At 40.7% G+C, this 18,295-nt stretch overlaps 1 protein-coding gene across 1 annotated transcript; it reads right to left on the reverse strand.

Moving 5' to 3' along the window:
• Window positions 1–290: 290 nt before the first annotated feature.
• On the reverse strand, window positions 291–18,203 carry tm9sf4 (transmembrane 9 superfamily protein member 4). Its single transcript, XM_036533478.1, has 18 exons — window positions 18,171–18,203; window positions 13,665–13,775; window positions 11,031–11,130; window positions 10,615–10,783; window positions 10,009–10,153; window positions 9,437–9,560; window positions 9,042–9,160; window positions 8,516–8,627; window positions 7,667–7,737; window positions 7,352–7,484; window positions 6,604–6,685; window positions 6,226–6,301; window positions 5,807–5,890; window positions 5,214–5,389; window positions 4,576–4,639; window positions 3,446–3,565; window positions 2,925–3,014; window positions 291–1,056 (listed from the first exon to the last, which is right to left on the reverse strand). The coding sequence occupies exons 1-18, from the start codon at window positions 18,201–18,203 to the stop codon at window positions 907–909; spliced, it is 1,959 nt and encodes a 652-aa protein (XP_036389371.1). The 3' UTR covers window positions 291–906.
• Window positions 18,204–18,295: the final 92 nt, after the last annotated feature.

Here is an 18,295-nt window from a genome sequence, read left to right on the forward strand (position 1 = left end):
CAATTACCTGCCTGACATCTAAGCACAGGATTGCCTCTTCCATAAAATTAACCACGTTTCAAGGATTCATATTGTCGCTTGAGTCATGATTCTTTATGCAACAAAATTGTACAAGTCTCACAGTGCCAGTAGAGCAGAGTATATTCAGCTGGCAGAACATGACCTCAGAGCCAGTTTCAGTAAATTCATTCAGACAAAAAGCGGAGAGTACATGAAAAAGAAAACAAAATGCTCTCATCCCCACCTTTTGAAATCAAGAACCCAAATATGACTAGATGTCAAAGGTGACCACATGGGGCGGCTGCACAGAAGAGCACCCCCACTCTTGTAAATGTCAGGGGTTAAATATAGTATGATTCACCATTTACAGCTCCCCTGCCACATCATCCATCTTAAATAGTAGCTCTTCAATCAACTTCATGTCCATCATCATACTGTCATGATGTTCACAGATACAGTGCCTCATGCCCCTCACTCCAAAGCCTCTATAAACATATTCCCATACAATAAAAAAGAAAAAAAAAAAAAACGGAGTTTAGTTTAACAATAGGCACAACCTGAAATATTCAACCCATTCTGCCCCTTTAACTCTTCCCCCATCAAATTCCAAAACTCATCAAAAAGGAAAAAGAAAAAAAAAAGGAAAACCTCATCGCACATGCTTTGGCCCATGTTGTGTGAGCACTGTGAGATCTGCAGTCTGGGAGAGGCTCTGTGTTTCCAGAACAGAGGACAGCTGGAGCTTTTAAGTGTTCCTCTCCCTCCAGGGGGCGCCATGTGACAAAACCCATGCTCCTCCCATACACAAAAATCAGTGCTTGCAAAAAAATATAATAAAAATAAAATAAAAGGTAAAAATGGAAAAAAAAAAAAAAAAAAAACAACCCCTCATCTCCCTCCAGCATCTCAGTCGATTTTGACAGCCGCATAGATCTTCCGTATGAACATGTAGGCGGCGTAAAACCCGATCGTCCCGGTCAGGAGCCAGAAGGACAGGACCATCAGGGCTGTGTAGCCGAAGTACAGCAGGGACGGGATAAACTCCACAATGTCCAGCTGCAAGAGCCACAGACAGTATTGTCAGCAACCAATCTCCCCGTATTTCCGCATTCACACCCACGTCATCTAATGGGTGCCCATTCAGCTGACTCTAACCAGTAAATTCTCAATGATAGTGAAATATATTTTTTGCAATAGTTAGTTGGCCAATTAACAAAAATACATAATTATTATTACTTCTATTATTACTTCAAAAACCCCATTAGAGCTTGCAGTTCAAAGTTAAATTTTTTTGCTGTTGTAACATACTAGAAGTCTATAACATGCATCCTAATACAAGATCCTAGGATCAGTTTGTGTGCAAAGAGTTGTTTTTCGCATAAACTCTTTTTTATGTGATTGGTTGTAGTTATCAATGTCACAGGCAGTCATTCATCAGGTCCATGCACAGTTTCTACATTTCCACGTTTGTGCTCTGTTCCCAATGCCTTTGCTACTGCCTCACACAGTACTGCACTCTCTCCATTGAAAATAACTTCACTGCACTTTGCTACTCTACAGCTGAACAGCCCCTTTCTCTCCTGCTTGACAGTGAGTACTCTGCTGCATAATGGCTACTGAAGACAGCGTAATTCAGCAGTGGTTGAGACAAGGTTGATTTGAACAGCTCTCTGACATTCAAAGAAAAGCAGTTAATGCCTTCACCATTATTATTATCATATTTATTACTGTATTACACCAAACGCCACTGAGTCACCCGACACCAATGTAGATGCCAATGCTTCCAGGTCCAGAAACATAAGCACTCTGGAGTAGCTCTGTATTAGACTCCTTGACACCTGAATAATTCATTCCTTAACCTGATTCTATCTTCTCAGTACAGACCTAGAGACTTGCAGTGGGTGAGGAATACAAGGATTTGTGTAGCATAGCAATGGGATAACTAGATCATCCATTTGAGAGAGCATGGTTGTGAACTCTGATGTTAACACGCCAACTCTTCACCATCAGGAAGGAATGGAGACATCACATCCAAAACACAAGCTGTTGTAGTCTCTTTTCTTCATCCCTTGTTGGGTAAAAATCATTAAAATGTGGCTCCAGCCCCAGCAAACATATGGTTTTGATCAAGCAATTAAGTGTTCCATGAAAATAACAGACACAAAATGCAAAAACAGGAAAAAAGCGTAACTGTACGTGCTGGCAAGAAGAATAGAAAATCATTGGAAATATTCAAAAACTGTTTCTTTGCATGTTGCTTTTTTCATTTAAGCGAGTTTCTATGCTTGCACATTTGTGTAGCATGTCTGTATGTGACACACATATTATCTTTAATCTTCACACAGGAATTTAGCTGTGTGTGCATGTGTTTACACACCACCCACTTGGCTAATATCATGTAGAATGGTTTATATATTACAACACCCACTTCAAGCCAATATTTGCAGACTGACAGAATGCCAGGTAATATTTTAGAGGAACTTTATGGCTTTACTAAATTAATTCAGAAATATCATTTTGCTGTATTTTTCACAGAAACTACATTTAAAAAGTAGATATTTACCTCACATTGTATACTGTTAGGATGCAAACACTTGCAGACCAAGGAAATTTATCAATGCAATCAGTTAATTACAGAAAGCTCATGCTCCCTCTACTGAACTAACTTTTGAGGTTGACAGTGTCAGTCCCACAGATTTCTGCCACCTACTGGCAGGAATTCAGAATAAAATAGCAACAAACTGGATTTCTTCATTGCTTCAGAGCACAAAAATGATTCCTATTTCATGCATTTCCTTAAATAAGAAAGAAAGAATAAAAAACTACAGCTCAAAATGGCTAACTGTTGTATGAGAAATTCTTGATGAAACTGTTAATCCCTAACTTCAGGGAAACTTAAAACCCCAGTGGCTGCAGTGTTTTACCTTGTTGACGAAATAGAATATGGCGTAAACCAGCACATAGAAGGCCGACCCTCCTGAGACAAGGAAGGTTCTCCACCACCACCGGTAATCCTGTTAGAACAATGAGACGCTTAAAATACAGTAAAATATACAATTTAAAGTTGCATTCAGCATCAACTGACTTAGATATATACTTTTTTCATGCATCAAAAAAACATTTTTTTTATTTTTGACAAGTGGTTAATCCTGGATTTATAGTGTCTTCTGCCTACATTTCAAAAAATGATTCAGTCTCCTGCACACTCCTGACACAAATCTTTCAACATTCACTTCATAACACACAAAAATGTCTGTTCTGTTCAGGTAGAGACACAGTTGACTCATCAATGTATGCATACTTGTTCTTGCAAACAGCAAGAACTACCTGTACCTAGTACCTCATCACACATACAGAATTACCTGAGCCATTGACCTCTACAGAGAGGTGAATCTACGTATACCAAGTATGACTGCACAAGTGTGTAAGTCCCTGTAGCACGTACCTCTGCACACAGCTGGAAATACACCATGACAATGCTGATCTGGGAACAGGACACCACCAATATGATGAAGACCAGGAACAAGAACCCAAACAGGTAGTAGAACTGGTTCTCCCATATCGCCTGGAGGGGGCAGGAGAGACGCACACAACCACATTTGTCCTACGAAGTGTGTTACCTGTAGAGTATTTCTAGGCTTGCTGGTGTGACCTTTCTTTCTGAGGCAAATAAGTTCATCCATTTTTCAATATACTAATTAGCTAACCTGAAAAGACCTCAACAACTTTAACTTTTAACTGCTTCTCAGCACAACCTGCCTAGATTAACTCAAATTCTGGATTTAAACTGAACTGGATCCCTTAGATTACTTTAAGTTTAAGTCAACTTTCATTTTACTTCTGCCTGCTTTCCCAAAAGCCTAAACAAAGGCAATCTAGACAAGCTGATGCTAGACAATGCTGATGGCATTTCACTTAAAATCATTACAATTACTAACAGTAGCAATGCAGAGGATCAGCAGAAATCAGCAGAAGAACCATAGCTGTATCTATACACAATTGTATCTATACACTATACACAATTGTGTATAGAAAATCACATCCTACAGACAAGTGTTGATAACAATAGACAGATTCTACCACTCCTATACACCCACTTTTATACAAAATTCATGAGACTTACTTAATGTTCCACTTTCTCATCAAGTGACTGAAAAATGGACACTTTTTGTGCTGATGAACCAATACCATACTGCTCAGTTGTGAGCAGGTTAATACTACACTTAAAGCACTAACACTTAACAGGTGTACTTAATGGACTGAAATGCTACTTAAAGCCCAACTTCAACATGATCAAGGACCAAAAGTCTGGTCCTATAAAAGTTTTTGACCTAACCATACCATTCAAATGGCAAAGCATCCACAACTTCACACCAGCAGTTGAGACCTGACCTGATAAATATTTTTATATTTATATATACATTATATTTATTTGATAAAAATGAAATAATTTTTCAAATAAACAAGTGACAGCTGAGGTAGTCTGAAGTCACCCCCTCCTGACTGAGTGGCTTAGTGACCCCTGGCAGGCAGTGGTGAGGCCGAGTGAAGCTGAGAGGCACGCCGTCTACTCACGCTGAAGATGAAGAAGAGCTCGATGAACATGGCTCCGAAAGGAAGGATCCCCGCCATAAGGATCCTGCTCAATGACAACCACAAAAAAGAAATGTATGAGCAGACTCTAAACACCGGCAAGCAGGTGAGCCACCTCCCTGAAGGAGAACACTTCATGGATTTCAGAAAACAAAAATATTTTATTTTCAGTTAACCCACAGGATTGTTGGGGTTGTGAGGGCTGCACAGTAGATAACTACTTCCAGGTAGATTTTCCAAAACATTTCCCAAAAGTCCTTTTTATGCATTAATGCACACATTAAGATCTAAAAATGGCTGAGACTAGGAGCAAAATGTTTAATCCATGACACAATGTGATTTTCTATATATACAAGAACAACAACAACCATATACTGGAACTGAATGCTCCCAATGTGATTTTTTGATTAAATACCATATATGAACATATAAAATGTTCAGACCGAAATGAGTTCACAAGAAGAACAGACACAGCTATGGCGCTTCATGAAAGAAAATCTTGAGGCAACACTGACCCCGTGAGTTCACAGCTGGCCATGCAGCAGCCACTATGCCCGCTGCTGGTGTAACGGATGAGGTGCTGTGGAGAGGAGGGGTGTGCAACGGGAGAAGACACTCACCCCACAAACTTGTTCATGTACCAGCGCTGCTCTGGCACCTGGCGGGGGATCTGGTTGGTTCGGACAGGATTGTCATAAGGCTGCTTGCGGAAGCCGAAGTAGTAGCCGAGGTAGACCAGGGGCATGGAGATGCCGAACCACATGCAGAGGAGTGCCACCATGGTCGCAAAGGGCACCTGGAGGAGACCAGCCACAGATACTGGTAAGAGGCAAACAGGTACTGCAGATGTTCACAAATACCGGAGCACATTACATTATTGTCATTTAGCAGACCCTCTTATCCAGAGTGACTTACAATTTCATCCATTTACACAGCTGGATATTTACTGAGGCAGTTGTCGGTGAAGTTCCTTGCCCAAGGGTGCAACAGCAGTACCTCAGTGTGGGACTGAACCAGTGACCTTTTGGTTATGAACCCTGCTCCTTAACACTACGTAACACTGCTGCCCAACACGAACACTGTAGAAATAACCAACTGTCTTATGTAAGGCTAGAGGTCCAATGGTCTTCATTGTTGATTTATTTCACTTCTGCCTTTTTGAAGACTGTAGATGACTGTAGATGTGCAGTGACAATAGCTTCACTATGCTTACCGCGCCTGAGGAATGCTCTCCCCAGATGAAACAGTTGAGAATGAAGCAGATGCCAAACACCACGGCGGGATACAGTGTGGCCGTCTGAAGAGGATCACAAACGCACACATTACAGCTCATGCTCATACAAACAAAAATGGAAACACTGTATTTAGCTTGGTGGACACAATAAAATGCGCTTGAGAATACAAACATTGAAACAGTGAGATGATTCAAGAAATGCATTTTTTTGTGCATATTAACAGAACTTCATGCTGAAACCTTTTCAAAGCCATCCTCTTGAGACATGAGGATGTCTGAAAAGTAAATTCCACTGAAGCGGAACTTCTGCATATGTCTTTTTTCTTTTTCAAAGTGGGCAGTGTGAGAGTATGACCTATGACCCCAGCCAGTCAGATCAGTCCCTCAGGGGTACTTACACAGAATGCTCCCTTCTTCCACCTGTGCCCTTTCAGAGTGCGGTACAGTCTGCCAGCAAAATATCCGCCAAACACACTACAAAAAGAGAGAGAGCAGGCAGATGCAATTATCACTATCTCCACACCACACAGGACTGCCACTAAATACTGACTTCGCAATCTACCACAGCATCAATGGGCTTCAGCAGTTTTGATGGATGGATAGAGTCCACGTATAGCAGTACAGGAACTAAAGATTCAGAACATAAGGGGCAGTATGTGGGGACTGTATATAGATCTGATTTGTTCAGATACGTCTCAGCAAAAGCAGTAAAAAACACTCACAATCATCACCCAACCCTAATCTTAATCCCAACCACAGGTACTTATGGTACATACCCCATAAACATGAAGAGGAAGCAGGCTGTGGTCATCAGAGCACCCCGGCTGGAAGGAGACAGCATTCCCAACATGGCCACAACTATAAGACAAAGAAACATGGGGAAACAGAATTGTACCAGTCATACACATTAAAAAGCACCTTGTACACACAAACCAAACAGTAGATGGTTAGGCTAAAGTGCATTTTAAAAAAAGGGATAGTTTATTACTATCAGCCAATTGTATATGAAAAGATTTTTTTTTTATTTAGAAAAATATATTTGTCTTCAACAAAACTCTTAACAGTCCAAGCTATAAACAATTCTTCCTACATCTTGCATTCTTCCTACATCTCAGCCGCACCTAGTAACTGTGCATATGGAGTGGCATTAAGTTAGTGTTAAACTAAGCTGTTCTCCTCTTCTATTATGACCAAAGAAATAAAAATTATGTCATATAAAAATCCACAACACACAGAGTGGGATATAATACATTAAGTAAGTGAAGTTACATGAGTGTAGCCATAAAGCTATTGGCAGAGTTAACTGTCCTGACAGGATCCTCAAGTAAACAGGACACACAGTAATAGCTACTAGTTACTGACAGAGCAGGTCATAGCTGCCCTTTTATTCATGTTTCTTTTCTACACATATTTTACATTTTAGAATTCATGGAAAAGGGTCTGTGGGCCTTTCATTTGATTCGTCTCATAACCCAAGACAACACCTTGAGTAGGGGTAACTCTGCTGGTACTTAGAATACTTACAGATGACGATGAGGATCATGCAGAAGAGCTGTATGCCAGACCCCAGCAGGGAGCTGAGGATCATGGGATACTGCGGAGGGCGGAACACATCGCCATGGACGTTCTTCCAGCCGGACTCCTCCATGGTGTCCTCCTGGCAAAAAGACAGCCCAACACCCCAGCACTGGTTGTTAGATATTTCATAATGCTTATTTTAACTTAAAAAAATTCCCAGGAGCAAGAATATTTCCTTCTGCAGCACATCTCATTTCAGGCACAGACACGGCTTATTTATAAAGCTGTATCATCTTCTGCTGAGTGTAGCACGCCTCTTACAATGTCATCCTCTCGGTTGTAGTTGGCAATGTCCTTCCTCAGAGTCCGGATGATGATCATACTCAGAATACCTGCAGAGCCATGAAAAGTGGGTAAGAAACAAGGAGGTGGCTGTGTATTCTCTGTATGAAACATAATACATCAGCAAACAAGACATATGCTAATGAATTCAAATCATATTTCACTGTGTGACATAGGTCAATAGGTTAAACTGTAATTTTAAAATCCTGAGATATAACTACCAAAACCATCCTGATTATGTCTGTACTGCAGTCCAAGTATATATCTCATTATATATCTCATTATATATATCACCATTTTAGAGATCTCTGATTGAAAAAAATGCTAAATGAAAAGAGAAAAATACACCCAGTAAAGGCTGGATCAAACAAAAGCACACACCCACCCCATTAGCAAACCATTGATGGATAAATCATAGCTTCCACTTACATAGCATTTGATAGAAAGGGCTTTTAATTTTTTCTTCAGCTGAAGTCTATTAACGTGATACTGCATGACTGATTATCTCACCTTTATTTTCTAAATTTCCTGCAAATTAATGAACTTAATTAGTTAATGAGACAATTAACTGCTTACATGCTAGCTCATGTTATGTGTCCTTGCTGCTGAAAGATAAAATAATATCTTGATTTACACTACAGTGGAATAAATTTTGGGAAGTTTAGGAAACCAGTTCCTTTATTCGGACTGGCACTCCAGATCTTCTGCTTGCTTCTTTGCTTCTAACCTCCTTTCCCTCTCTTTTCCCTACATCTGTCCCTTGTTTGTATAAGGTAGGTTTAAATCTAGCTACTGCAGATATCTACTGGGTGACTAGTCTTGCATTACCGGACAAGAAGAAGACCACCACCACAGAATTGACAATGGAGAACCAGTGGATCTGCACGTCACTCATGGTGAGGTATGTGTCCCAGCGTGAGGCCCATTTCACCTGGCTCTCCTGCAAGGGCATCAGACATCAGCATTGTTTAGGAGGGATGCAAGGGAAAGGTTGCCCATGATCATTAACCATCAAAATGAATCAAGTGAATGTTCTGTCTATGTGTTAAAAAGGCTCTTGGCTCCTGAGTAGGTCAGTGGTCAAAGCACTCGATTTGAGGCTACGCTGAGCTCTACAGCCCGTGTTTGAGCTCAGTTGTGTCAGCTGGGAGCCCACAGTGGTGGGGAAACTAGCTATGTTCCAGAGATTGGTGTAAAGTTGGCAATTCCCAAAAATATGGGGTTACATAAAAGGGAAAAGGTGTTGAAAAAAAAGTTAAAACACAAAGAAGCGTTGGCCTCTAATGACAATTGGTCTGAATAGGGAGACTGCATGCAGCAGTGGCCAGAGAGCGACGGGCGATCCCGCTCTCACCTCCCAGTGGACAGAGTAGGTGAAGAGCACGTCGTTCTCCTTAGTCGGATCGATCTCCTGGGGTGCTGAGCCGCTGGCCTCTGGCAGGTCACACACACCCTTCTCATCTGCCTTCAGGTCTATGAGAGAAACAAGAACTCATGCTGACCTCAGTGTAACCACAGCACCAGGACTGACAACAAAACTACGGTCTGCTTCTGTTATTTTTCCATCGCAGAATTCCAAAGTCTGGCAAATGGACAACAATCAATTGTTTGGAACCCTGTATATATACGTGCTTTGCATAGTACATATATAGAGTATACAAAGTGCCATCCAGTCAGATGAAAAGCGCTATAGGAAAGAGGCATGATATAAGAACATGAGTCTACAGAAGCAGAAATGTGTGAACTTACCCTCCACCTTGACGCTCTGAGGCACCACTTCAAAGCGCACCACCCTGAAGTTGTGCTCCTCATCCTGCTCCACCTTCTCCTTGTGGTAGTACAGGATGAAGGAGAGGTGGTTGTGGAGGTAGAACTGAAGGGAGAGGAAAGCAAACCAATTTAGTCACGGCAGACCAGGAGCGGCTGTGTTAGAAAACACTGAAAACAAGGAAACGGGACAATGAAAGGACTACTTTAAGAAATGCAAAACTGCCTGCATAAATGTCCCTGTCTCTGTCTTCCAAGCAGAACAGACTCTAACCCCTTAGAGCACTGGTAGAAATAATTATGATGGGAGCTCATGCTTTTTTTTTAAATAATTATTTGCCCAAACTATTATGATTATTATTAATATTTCTAATTGGAGCCTGAAAGTGATTTCATGTTTTCCTGGGAGAAAGTAACTTGCAGCCTGAAAATCAAACTCAGAATATGTGATAAACACCATGTGCTCCCTGGGTTGGATTTGTACAGTGCAAAAAGTGCCCCTGACAGCCACGTTCCGCTTTCTGTGACATCAGAAGTACTCTGGCCATCAGTACCTTGTTGTTGTCGGTGAAGCCCAGCCTGTAGCCATGCTCAAACTGCACATCTTTCAGCACCTCCTTCTTTTGCTCCTCATCGCCCCCTGCCTCACGGTTCGGGTAGAACTCCAGCCGTGTGGCAACAGGGAGGTTGTCTGCAATCCTATGGGGAAATTGGCAATTATGGTTAGGAAACACAACTTTTTTTGATATTTTTTTGTGTCCAGCAACGTTCGTTGTGCAGTAAGCATTTGGACAAGCATAATACAGTACAGTGTTATTTTAATGTTTGCAGCTTACACTCTACATAAAAACTTCTAAATCTTACAAAGTCTTTGTTGTTTGCAGTTACTTTGTTCACAGGAAATATGAAATAGTGTAAATACAATCTGACATGATAACCTTGTAATCCTGCATTGTTCTGTGTTTACCAGAGCAAAGTCATTTATCAGAATTACCTAATATGTCATTTAATGGCAAAATAATTCAGCATCCCCACATCACTATGATTCTGTGGCAATTCAACCCAAAGTACAAAAGGTTGATTATCGGATTATATATTTTATATAAAAGGTTGATTATCTGATTATATATATTATATTATCTGATTGCCTGCAGACTCACAGGTGGACATAGTACTCCTCCTGGATGCGCTCCGCGATCAACTTGCTACTCTCCACACTGAGCCTGAGTGGCTTGTTGGGTTTACCACAAACCACCTCACATTTCCGGTCCTGGTTCATCAGAACCGAGTAGGGAGTGTTCACGATGCGGTCGCCTCGAAGTACCTCCCCTGAACAAACACACGGGTCATGAGGAAAATGTTGACACAAAACACACCGCATGGTATATTACAAACAATGTACAGGGTCACCCCCCCCCCCCAAAAAAAAAACAACATGTTTTTTTCCTGGAACCACTTCCTGTGGTTCAGTAAGTAGAAGAGGCATCAGCTGATTGAGAAGTCCTTTCTGCACTGAAGCAGGAACAATCTACCCTACTCTGTATGTGTGCTTGTACTGGCAGCAGGAGATGCTCACCCAGGTTCTCAGCCTTGTACACCACCTTCTCAGGCTGACAGAAAGGCAGGGAGTAGTACTCATAGGGCAGCTGGGTCCGCGAGCTGGTCAGCTTCACTGCCTACATACAGCAAGGTAAGGTCTGGGGTTAAAGGTCATGAGCGCTCTGAAAAGTCAGCATTTATTTTAGAGGGCATTACAGAAACAAGAAAGAACAAGGAGACCAAGGAAAGTGTTTTGACAAAGTTGGATTTTGTGATTGCTTTAAGAGAATTTTCTTATTAATTTTCTCCCCCAAAAAAGTTAATGTAAGCATCAAATAGCTACATAAGTCACATGAGACAAGAGAAGGATAATGTATTGGTGATTTGTCAGTGAATGACTCTCGCTGCTCTTGAAGTCCATAAATGTGTAGAGGAAACAAGTAGTCCTGGTGACAGCTGAACCAGGAAGAACAGAGGCTGATTTGCATATGTAGGTGTCCCAACCACTCCTAGCCTACAACAATGCACAATGTAGCATATGCGGTTAAGGAGCAGGACTCGTGACCAAAAGGTTACCGGTTCGATTCCCTGCTGGGGCACTGCTGTTGTACCTTTGGGCAAGGTACTTAACACCCAATTGCCTTAGTAAATATCAAGCTGAATAAATGGATAACATTGCAACTGATGTAAGTCGCTCTGGGTAAGAGCATCTGCTAAATGCCAATAATGTACTGTAATGTAATAATCTGAACTAAAATGTCTGAGATCATGTATTACTAACAAGGGTCTAGAGAGAGCAGCCCTGTCAGTCAAAATAGAGGAAAGCATGATTTGTGTTTTTGATTTGTCTGTGTCCACCACCTACATTGCCAACCAGCAGCTCGTTATCTAGTTAACTAATGTACATGAATGCTGCAGTAGTGAGCCATGTAGCAGTTAGTGAATCAATGATGTTGGCAAAGTGAGGGAAAGAGAAAAGAGGACTGAAATGGCAAAGATCTAGTAATTGCCATTAGGAGCAAAACTGGGTAACCCAAATAGGTTTTTGTTGCAATGTTGAAACACTGTTTTGACAAATGGCCTGCTAGCTAGCTCAGGATAGCCCACATGTCAGTGCTTAGCCTTTACGCAATATGCTTTGTTAGCATCTAGGTATCATTTGTGTCGATCTCTCTGTGGAATGCGGGCTGGCTTGCTTGTGAAATCCACCCTGTAAGGCTGTTTCCTGTTTTCTATGACAAGTGTACAGTAAACACCTGACTGGTTTCAGTTCGAAATCATGTTAAAATATTGTTTGAACTCTTTGAGGTTTTACAGTATTCCTGTAAGCAGTATGCAAGACATGCTGCTAACTTTCAGCAATGTAATACTACTACGGTCAGGCAGGCGACAATCCAAATTTGTATGTGACGTAAATGGCTGAAATAAGTGACAGCCTGTCACTTTCCAGTGTCCAGAAATCAGCAAAACCCAATGACAAAAAAGAGGGGTCAGCTAGTGTCAGGGTACATTATGTATATTCAGCCCCTCTCAGCTATGGAATCATTACCTGTATTAGTAAAAAAAAAAAAAAAAAAAAAAACAGTATACATCAACACCATGCCTATTCGCAATAGGCTTTAAGAATGTAATTTAGCTATGTAGCTTGATAGCAAGCAACAACTAAGTAAATCTGAAATCCTGCAATGATTACATACCTTTATCACAGTTGATATCTTGCTAGCTAACTATATTACCTAAGTTATTAAAGATGTGCCATACTTGTGGGGGGCCTTATTAGCTAGCTAGATCACATGCTGTCTAGAATTGTAACTGGTTAGTCAGGGTTGGTAATTTAAAGCCTTAAGACTTTTTAAACCATTAATCACAGCTAGCTAGCCAATAAGCTAACATTACAGCAGTAATATAATGTTGCTGACTGGCTTGGTAGGTAAACAGGCATCATGTATAAGCACATTAATAAATAGGCTTTCAAAGTTCAAGGAATCCTGCTGTCCTACAAAATACACTTAAAACAATTAATGTTAGATAAAAAGGGAAGGGAAAATATTTTACAGGGGGTGCCGTGTTGAAAAGATTGGTGCATTAACTTGCTTTTACAGGAGCACCAGTAAGGTTAGTGAGCAACTGCAAAAGATGATGTCAAACTATGTTTTTGCAGAATATAATCCCAAACCTGGCTAAATGCAGCAGGTTGTTTATTTACTTTTTATTTTTAATATAGAGAATTCTGGCCCACAGTTTATTGTTCATTGTTTAATGTTAGACACAAGGAACCTATGAAACCGTTGTAATTTACCACCGGAGGTACCCTTTAACCTCACTGGTCACAAGTCACTTCCTTTGTTTTCCTTTCCTCTGCAGTAACAGCACAGGGTCAACAGGGCATTTACTACATGGAGAGGACCTACAGATTCAATTCAGTGCAGAAGACCCTCAAAATATGACTGTCAGGAAAAACACTACATCATCAGGAGTCTGTATTCAAAGAGATGGTTAAAATTCTTACTGAATCAATAAAAACAAACCTAGACACACAAGTGAGACACTCAATGAGACTGTTTTCTGAACCGGTGCATTTCAATATTTGTAGTTTGCTTAGCATGCAAATGCAGTATAGCGAAAATGAAAGACAGGTCTTTAGTCTGTTCCTGTGTCTATTGTCCCGTACCTTGATCTCGACTGGGTCATTCTGGTGAAAGTTAATGGGAGCAACTCCAGGCACGTAGAAGGGCTGGACCCCATGCAGCAAGATCAGCAACAGCAGCAGGGTCCACGTCTCCTAAAGAACATGCACATGCAAGCAAACACACACACACACACACACACGTACACAGTGAAAGAGACAGACAGAGAGAGGACAATCTTGGTCAGATTCCATGGTGCACCTATCCACACAAGTGTGTTTCTACCTGTCAATTAGGACCTGAAAGAGAAGCTTAACAGAAACCTAGGACCCACGTTCTGTTTGGGATTTAAATGATAATCAATATGTTTTCACACCATTCATTTTTTACTGATTGACATTACATGCTCAGTTACACGTTACCATAGGTGTTGAGAAGAAAACCGACTGCCCACTTCCACAAGCACTCAGGGTTACTTATACACGATCAGGTATAAAAAGCTTGATGCTCCTTTCACAAAAAATGACAACTCTGATGACCAAGTATGTTTGTTACCTGATTTTTTTCTTTATTTTAGTCGCTATTTAGTCTTTATTTTAGTTTGAGAAGTTGTCATTTCACCTTTCCACAATCTTTTTTGCATTCTTCACATAAATTCAACAGGTTATATGACACTGTTCTTTCAGCAATAAATATCTGAACCACTGAACCGCCACCGATGCCTCAGTAGTCCATTTAAATTCAAACCTGACTTGAATGATCTTGGATTGACTAATGTTAACTGGATGGGTTAATTCAGCCCAATTAAAGCTTTATTTAGGTTAAAAACTGGCTAAAATCTCCTCTTTTCCCCATAATTCCTCACGTTTAGATGGGAGAGTAAGACGTGTCATTATCACCTACTCACAAACCCTATATCATAAGCTCCCAGCATTTTTCAATGTAACAAATTTGTATTTTGTAACAGTAAAAACCCCTGCATTACCTTAAGTGCCATGAATTACCATACGATTCCCAAAAACATTACTTGGTGCAGAAATGCAAGAAAGTGACACAATGCCAGAGAACCACATCCCTAGTCGAGATGGACAGCTTGTGGCACACTGGCAATTAGCTAAGGTATCTGCACCTTACACGCAAGTTTGGCTTGCATTACCATTGGCCCACAGCCACTGTTAACGGGCTAAGTTGTGTACTTCCTGTTAGGTTCTCGGTTTCATGTTAAGCAAATAAGCTAGCAAGCTTGACCCGAAAGTTCCATGGCGTGGCTATAGAAGACCCTGATCATATTAAGAGGCTTGTGGAATTATCAGAATGCAGTTGAAAAGCTCAGAAAATTTTCACTTTGCTTACAAAAAACGTACCATGTTTTGTCAGAAATTATGAATTAAATGAAACCAAGTATGAAATAATGTTAATAAACAACAGTTTGCATTCTCTATTTACTGGCAATGTTTTGTTTTACATACTAGCTTTGACTTGTATAGTTATCTTTCTCCACATTAAGTGTAATGAACAGTACCTGTGACTATTTTTAACAAGAATCTAACATCATGTTAGCTATCACTTTTCAATTATAAAACTTACATGTGACATCTATGCTCTATTCTATGCAAGCTTTTTGCTACCTTGCTACTCACCAGGTTGAGACCTCTCTGTCCCAGCACCATAAACACAGGTGCAGACATTTCAGGTTCATCAATTATTCATTTTCTTTTAATAGACCACATCATGCGTTTTCACTATGGGCATACTGGTATGTCTTAATTTGCTACCTAGCAACAGATGTTCCAATGTCATCATTGCATTTTATCATGTTGTCCTTCCCATCTGGTAAAACAGAAGGATGTGGGATGACTGGCTCACTCGTTACACATGCAAGACAATAGTCCCACCTGAAGTTTAATTTCATTCACGCTCCTTTGCTATACTGTGTTTACTATACAGGAAAAGATCTGAGATTACCCCATTACTGAAAGTTGAACTTGTTAACCTTTCTGTGCAACAGCTCAGGAAAGGTGAAAGATGAGGATTTGGTATGTGTCTATCTGGGGGGTGGTGTGAAGGGAAGTGGACCCCACCTTCAGTGCAGCAAAGAGAGGTGGGGCACTTGGGCAAAATGAGAGCAAGCAAACGTGAGTGAGCTACAGTGGCAGAGAAATCCTGAATCACCAGTTGTGCTTTTCATTATTTAGTCTTTGTTGTTTTAGTTTGTTATTTTCCAGGTGGCAGATTTGTGAGGGAAAGCTGGCAAAAATGTGTTTTTTCAATTCTTTATTGTTTATCTCTCCCTTTTGAATAAACGCCAGTCCGCAGACCAGAAAACCCTACTTCTGACCTCCAGTCTGGTCACTCCTGAGCAAGACCACGCTGCGACGTGTGAAACAGGAATATCATGGATAAAAGAATGGGGGGAATGTGTAAGGTGTGAGACTGTCAACACTGACAATATGTCAATCTGAAAAAAGTACTGGCTGAACAAATCCAATGTTTACTTCACTACGAGTATAGACTTCATGCTTTCATTTCAGTGTTTATTGACCAAGAACAAGGTATGCCTCTCTCCCATAAAAGACCACAATAAAGGCAGTGAGCAAACCCTGGTGGCGGCAAAGTAGTTTCCTACATTTATACCAAAAAACTGCTGGATGTCTTAATGTATCAGATACCAGCCAAGGCTTCATCACTATACAACACTCTGTTGAATAATAGTCTGCATGTAGGGATACTTTAGAAAACCATTCAAAGAAAAGGAGAGAACAATTATGATCGAAGTTCACAGCATCTCTTTTGGAAATCCAGTCCTGGGATGATGCTTTGTGAGTTGTACGAGCCTAGTAGTTCTTCCATCCTTTCATTCCAGACATCTTTCTGTCTCTTGTCATGTAAGACTCAAGAAGTAAACCAGTCAAGCAAGTCACCTATGACAATAAAACACTTCTGTGCTATGACCTGGCAAAAGTCAATGAAAAGGAAATGTAAAGACATGTGGGCCCACTTAAAAAAAGTTTATCTAGGTCTGGTTAACTGCTGAAAGAATGTCTATAAATTAAATGGAAGTGATTAGTGCTACGGTAAAAAGTGACCAGATGAACAGAGCGGCACTAGCAATAAGATGACACATCTAAGGTTTGCAATAAAGCATTTGAAATGACCAAACCTTCAGTTAATAGAGCATTAAAAATTCCAGATGAGTATACAGACACTGATAGTTTGAAAATCATTTTACTACCAAACTACCAATATTTTTCTATCGCAATGTTCTTGTGTTCCACTGAGGTTCATATTAAAATACAATATGGTGCATATTATTTATTTACACAAATGTATATTCAGTGACATTACTGTATTTGTTACTTGCACACTGGTAAAAGTGTCCCACTCAAGATTCAATCATGTTGTCAGTGCTGGTTGCGAATTCAGTTCGCTACACTGCCATCCAGCTGTAATCACCTGAGAGGCTAGATGGAAAGGGATGCATGATCACTCTAGGCAATACAACCAAACCTACTTCACCTAAGAACATACTTGTCAGCAGTGACATCTCAAACCGCTGAAGTGCATCTTACCTTGTCAAAAAAGATTCGAAACTATGTTTAAATACGGGTGGCTTCAGCAAATAACATGAAGTATCTGTCAATTTCCTGGCCAGAAATGGACTTCTGTATATCACGTCAGTTCCAAGTATCGCATAAGTGTCAACAGTTAGTAAGTCACAGTGTCAACATATGTTAGGTAACACACAATAATGCTAGCTCGCCCGCTCGCTAACCATGGCATCTAGCTACAGAGAAGTGGCAGCACATGACCCGGAAATTCGTAGCATAAACCACGGCAAGCTAGCAAGCTATTTTTCCATACGACGGTGAAAGTGACCATCTAACCACTTAAATTAAGCTACCTACCAAACCAACTAGCTAACTCACGCAATCTCTTTATCAGCAACTACAAGCGTGATAGCCAACAAGCTTACAACAATCACAGAGTGAGAACAGTCCGCAGGCTACAAGCTCACATCAACGATATAAAAAAGCACAGTTGACTGGCTAAATAATCATACACTGCAGTAGCAGTGTGATGTTGCTAGCTATCCAAGGAAGCATTGCACTGCTGGCTAACCTAAGGCTTAGGAGGCTAGCTAACATTGTGCTAGTCTGAAAAGTAGCTCGCTAGATGCTGTGAACCTGAAGCAAGGCACATCAGTAGGTATCAAGCTAACTTGTGGCATATTTAAATGACACACAACTAAGGAATCGATTCAACCAATTGGTTGATTCTAACAAAACAAAACCTCCATTTACTGGTGAAGTCGCTAGCTAGCTATCCAACTAGCCAACGTTAGCTATCAGCTCAACCGCAAGAAGCGAACGACTTCTCATGTCGTCAAGAGATACACTAGCTTGCTAAAAATGGCGGGTGCTTCTTGAGTCGCCTGAATTTTTAAATATGTGTTGACTTTGCCATGTTGAGATCATAACAAAACATCGACTCGTTGTAAGCGAAAGAAGGCGAGACAAATGAAAAGTGAGGATTTTTTCGTTTACACTCACCATCGCCGCCGCCATATTGAATACACGTGTCATTCGTGACGTCGGAGGAAGTAAAAAAGTATCTTGTATGTGAGGTGAAAGTAGCCGGTAGTAACGTAGAACTGGATAATCCAGACCAAAGGAGT

This window comes from Megalops cyprinoides, chromosome 7, assembly GCF_013368585.1.
Source record: "Megalops cyprinoides isolate fMegCyp1 chromosome 7, fMegCyp1.pri, whole genome shotgun sequence".
In the NCBI taxonomy this organism is placed as follows: domain Eukaryota; kingdom Metazoa; phylum Chordata; class Actinopteri; order Elopiformes; family Megalopidae; genus Megalops; species Megalops cyprinoides.

Bases quoted from the DNA above. Each gene is read 5' to 3' on its own strand.
- tm9sf4 (XM_036533478.1), bottom strand. From the start codon at position 18,203: ATGACACGTGTATTCAATATGGCGGCGGCGATG. The intron at 9,561-10,008 runs GTACTGATGGCC...CTCTCCCTTCAG, and splicing joins GCTTCACCGACAACAACAAG to TTCTACCTCCACAACCACCT. The intron at 8,628-9,041 runs GTGAGAGCGGGA...ATGCCCTTGCAG, and splicing joins CCTACTCTGTCCACTGGGAG to GAGAGCCAGGTGAAATGGGC.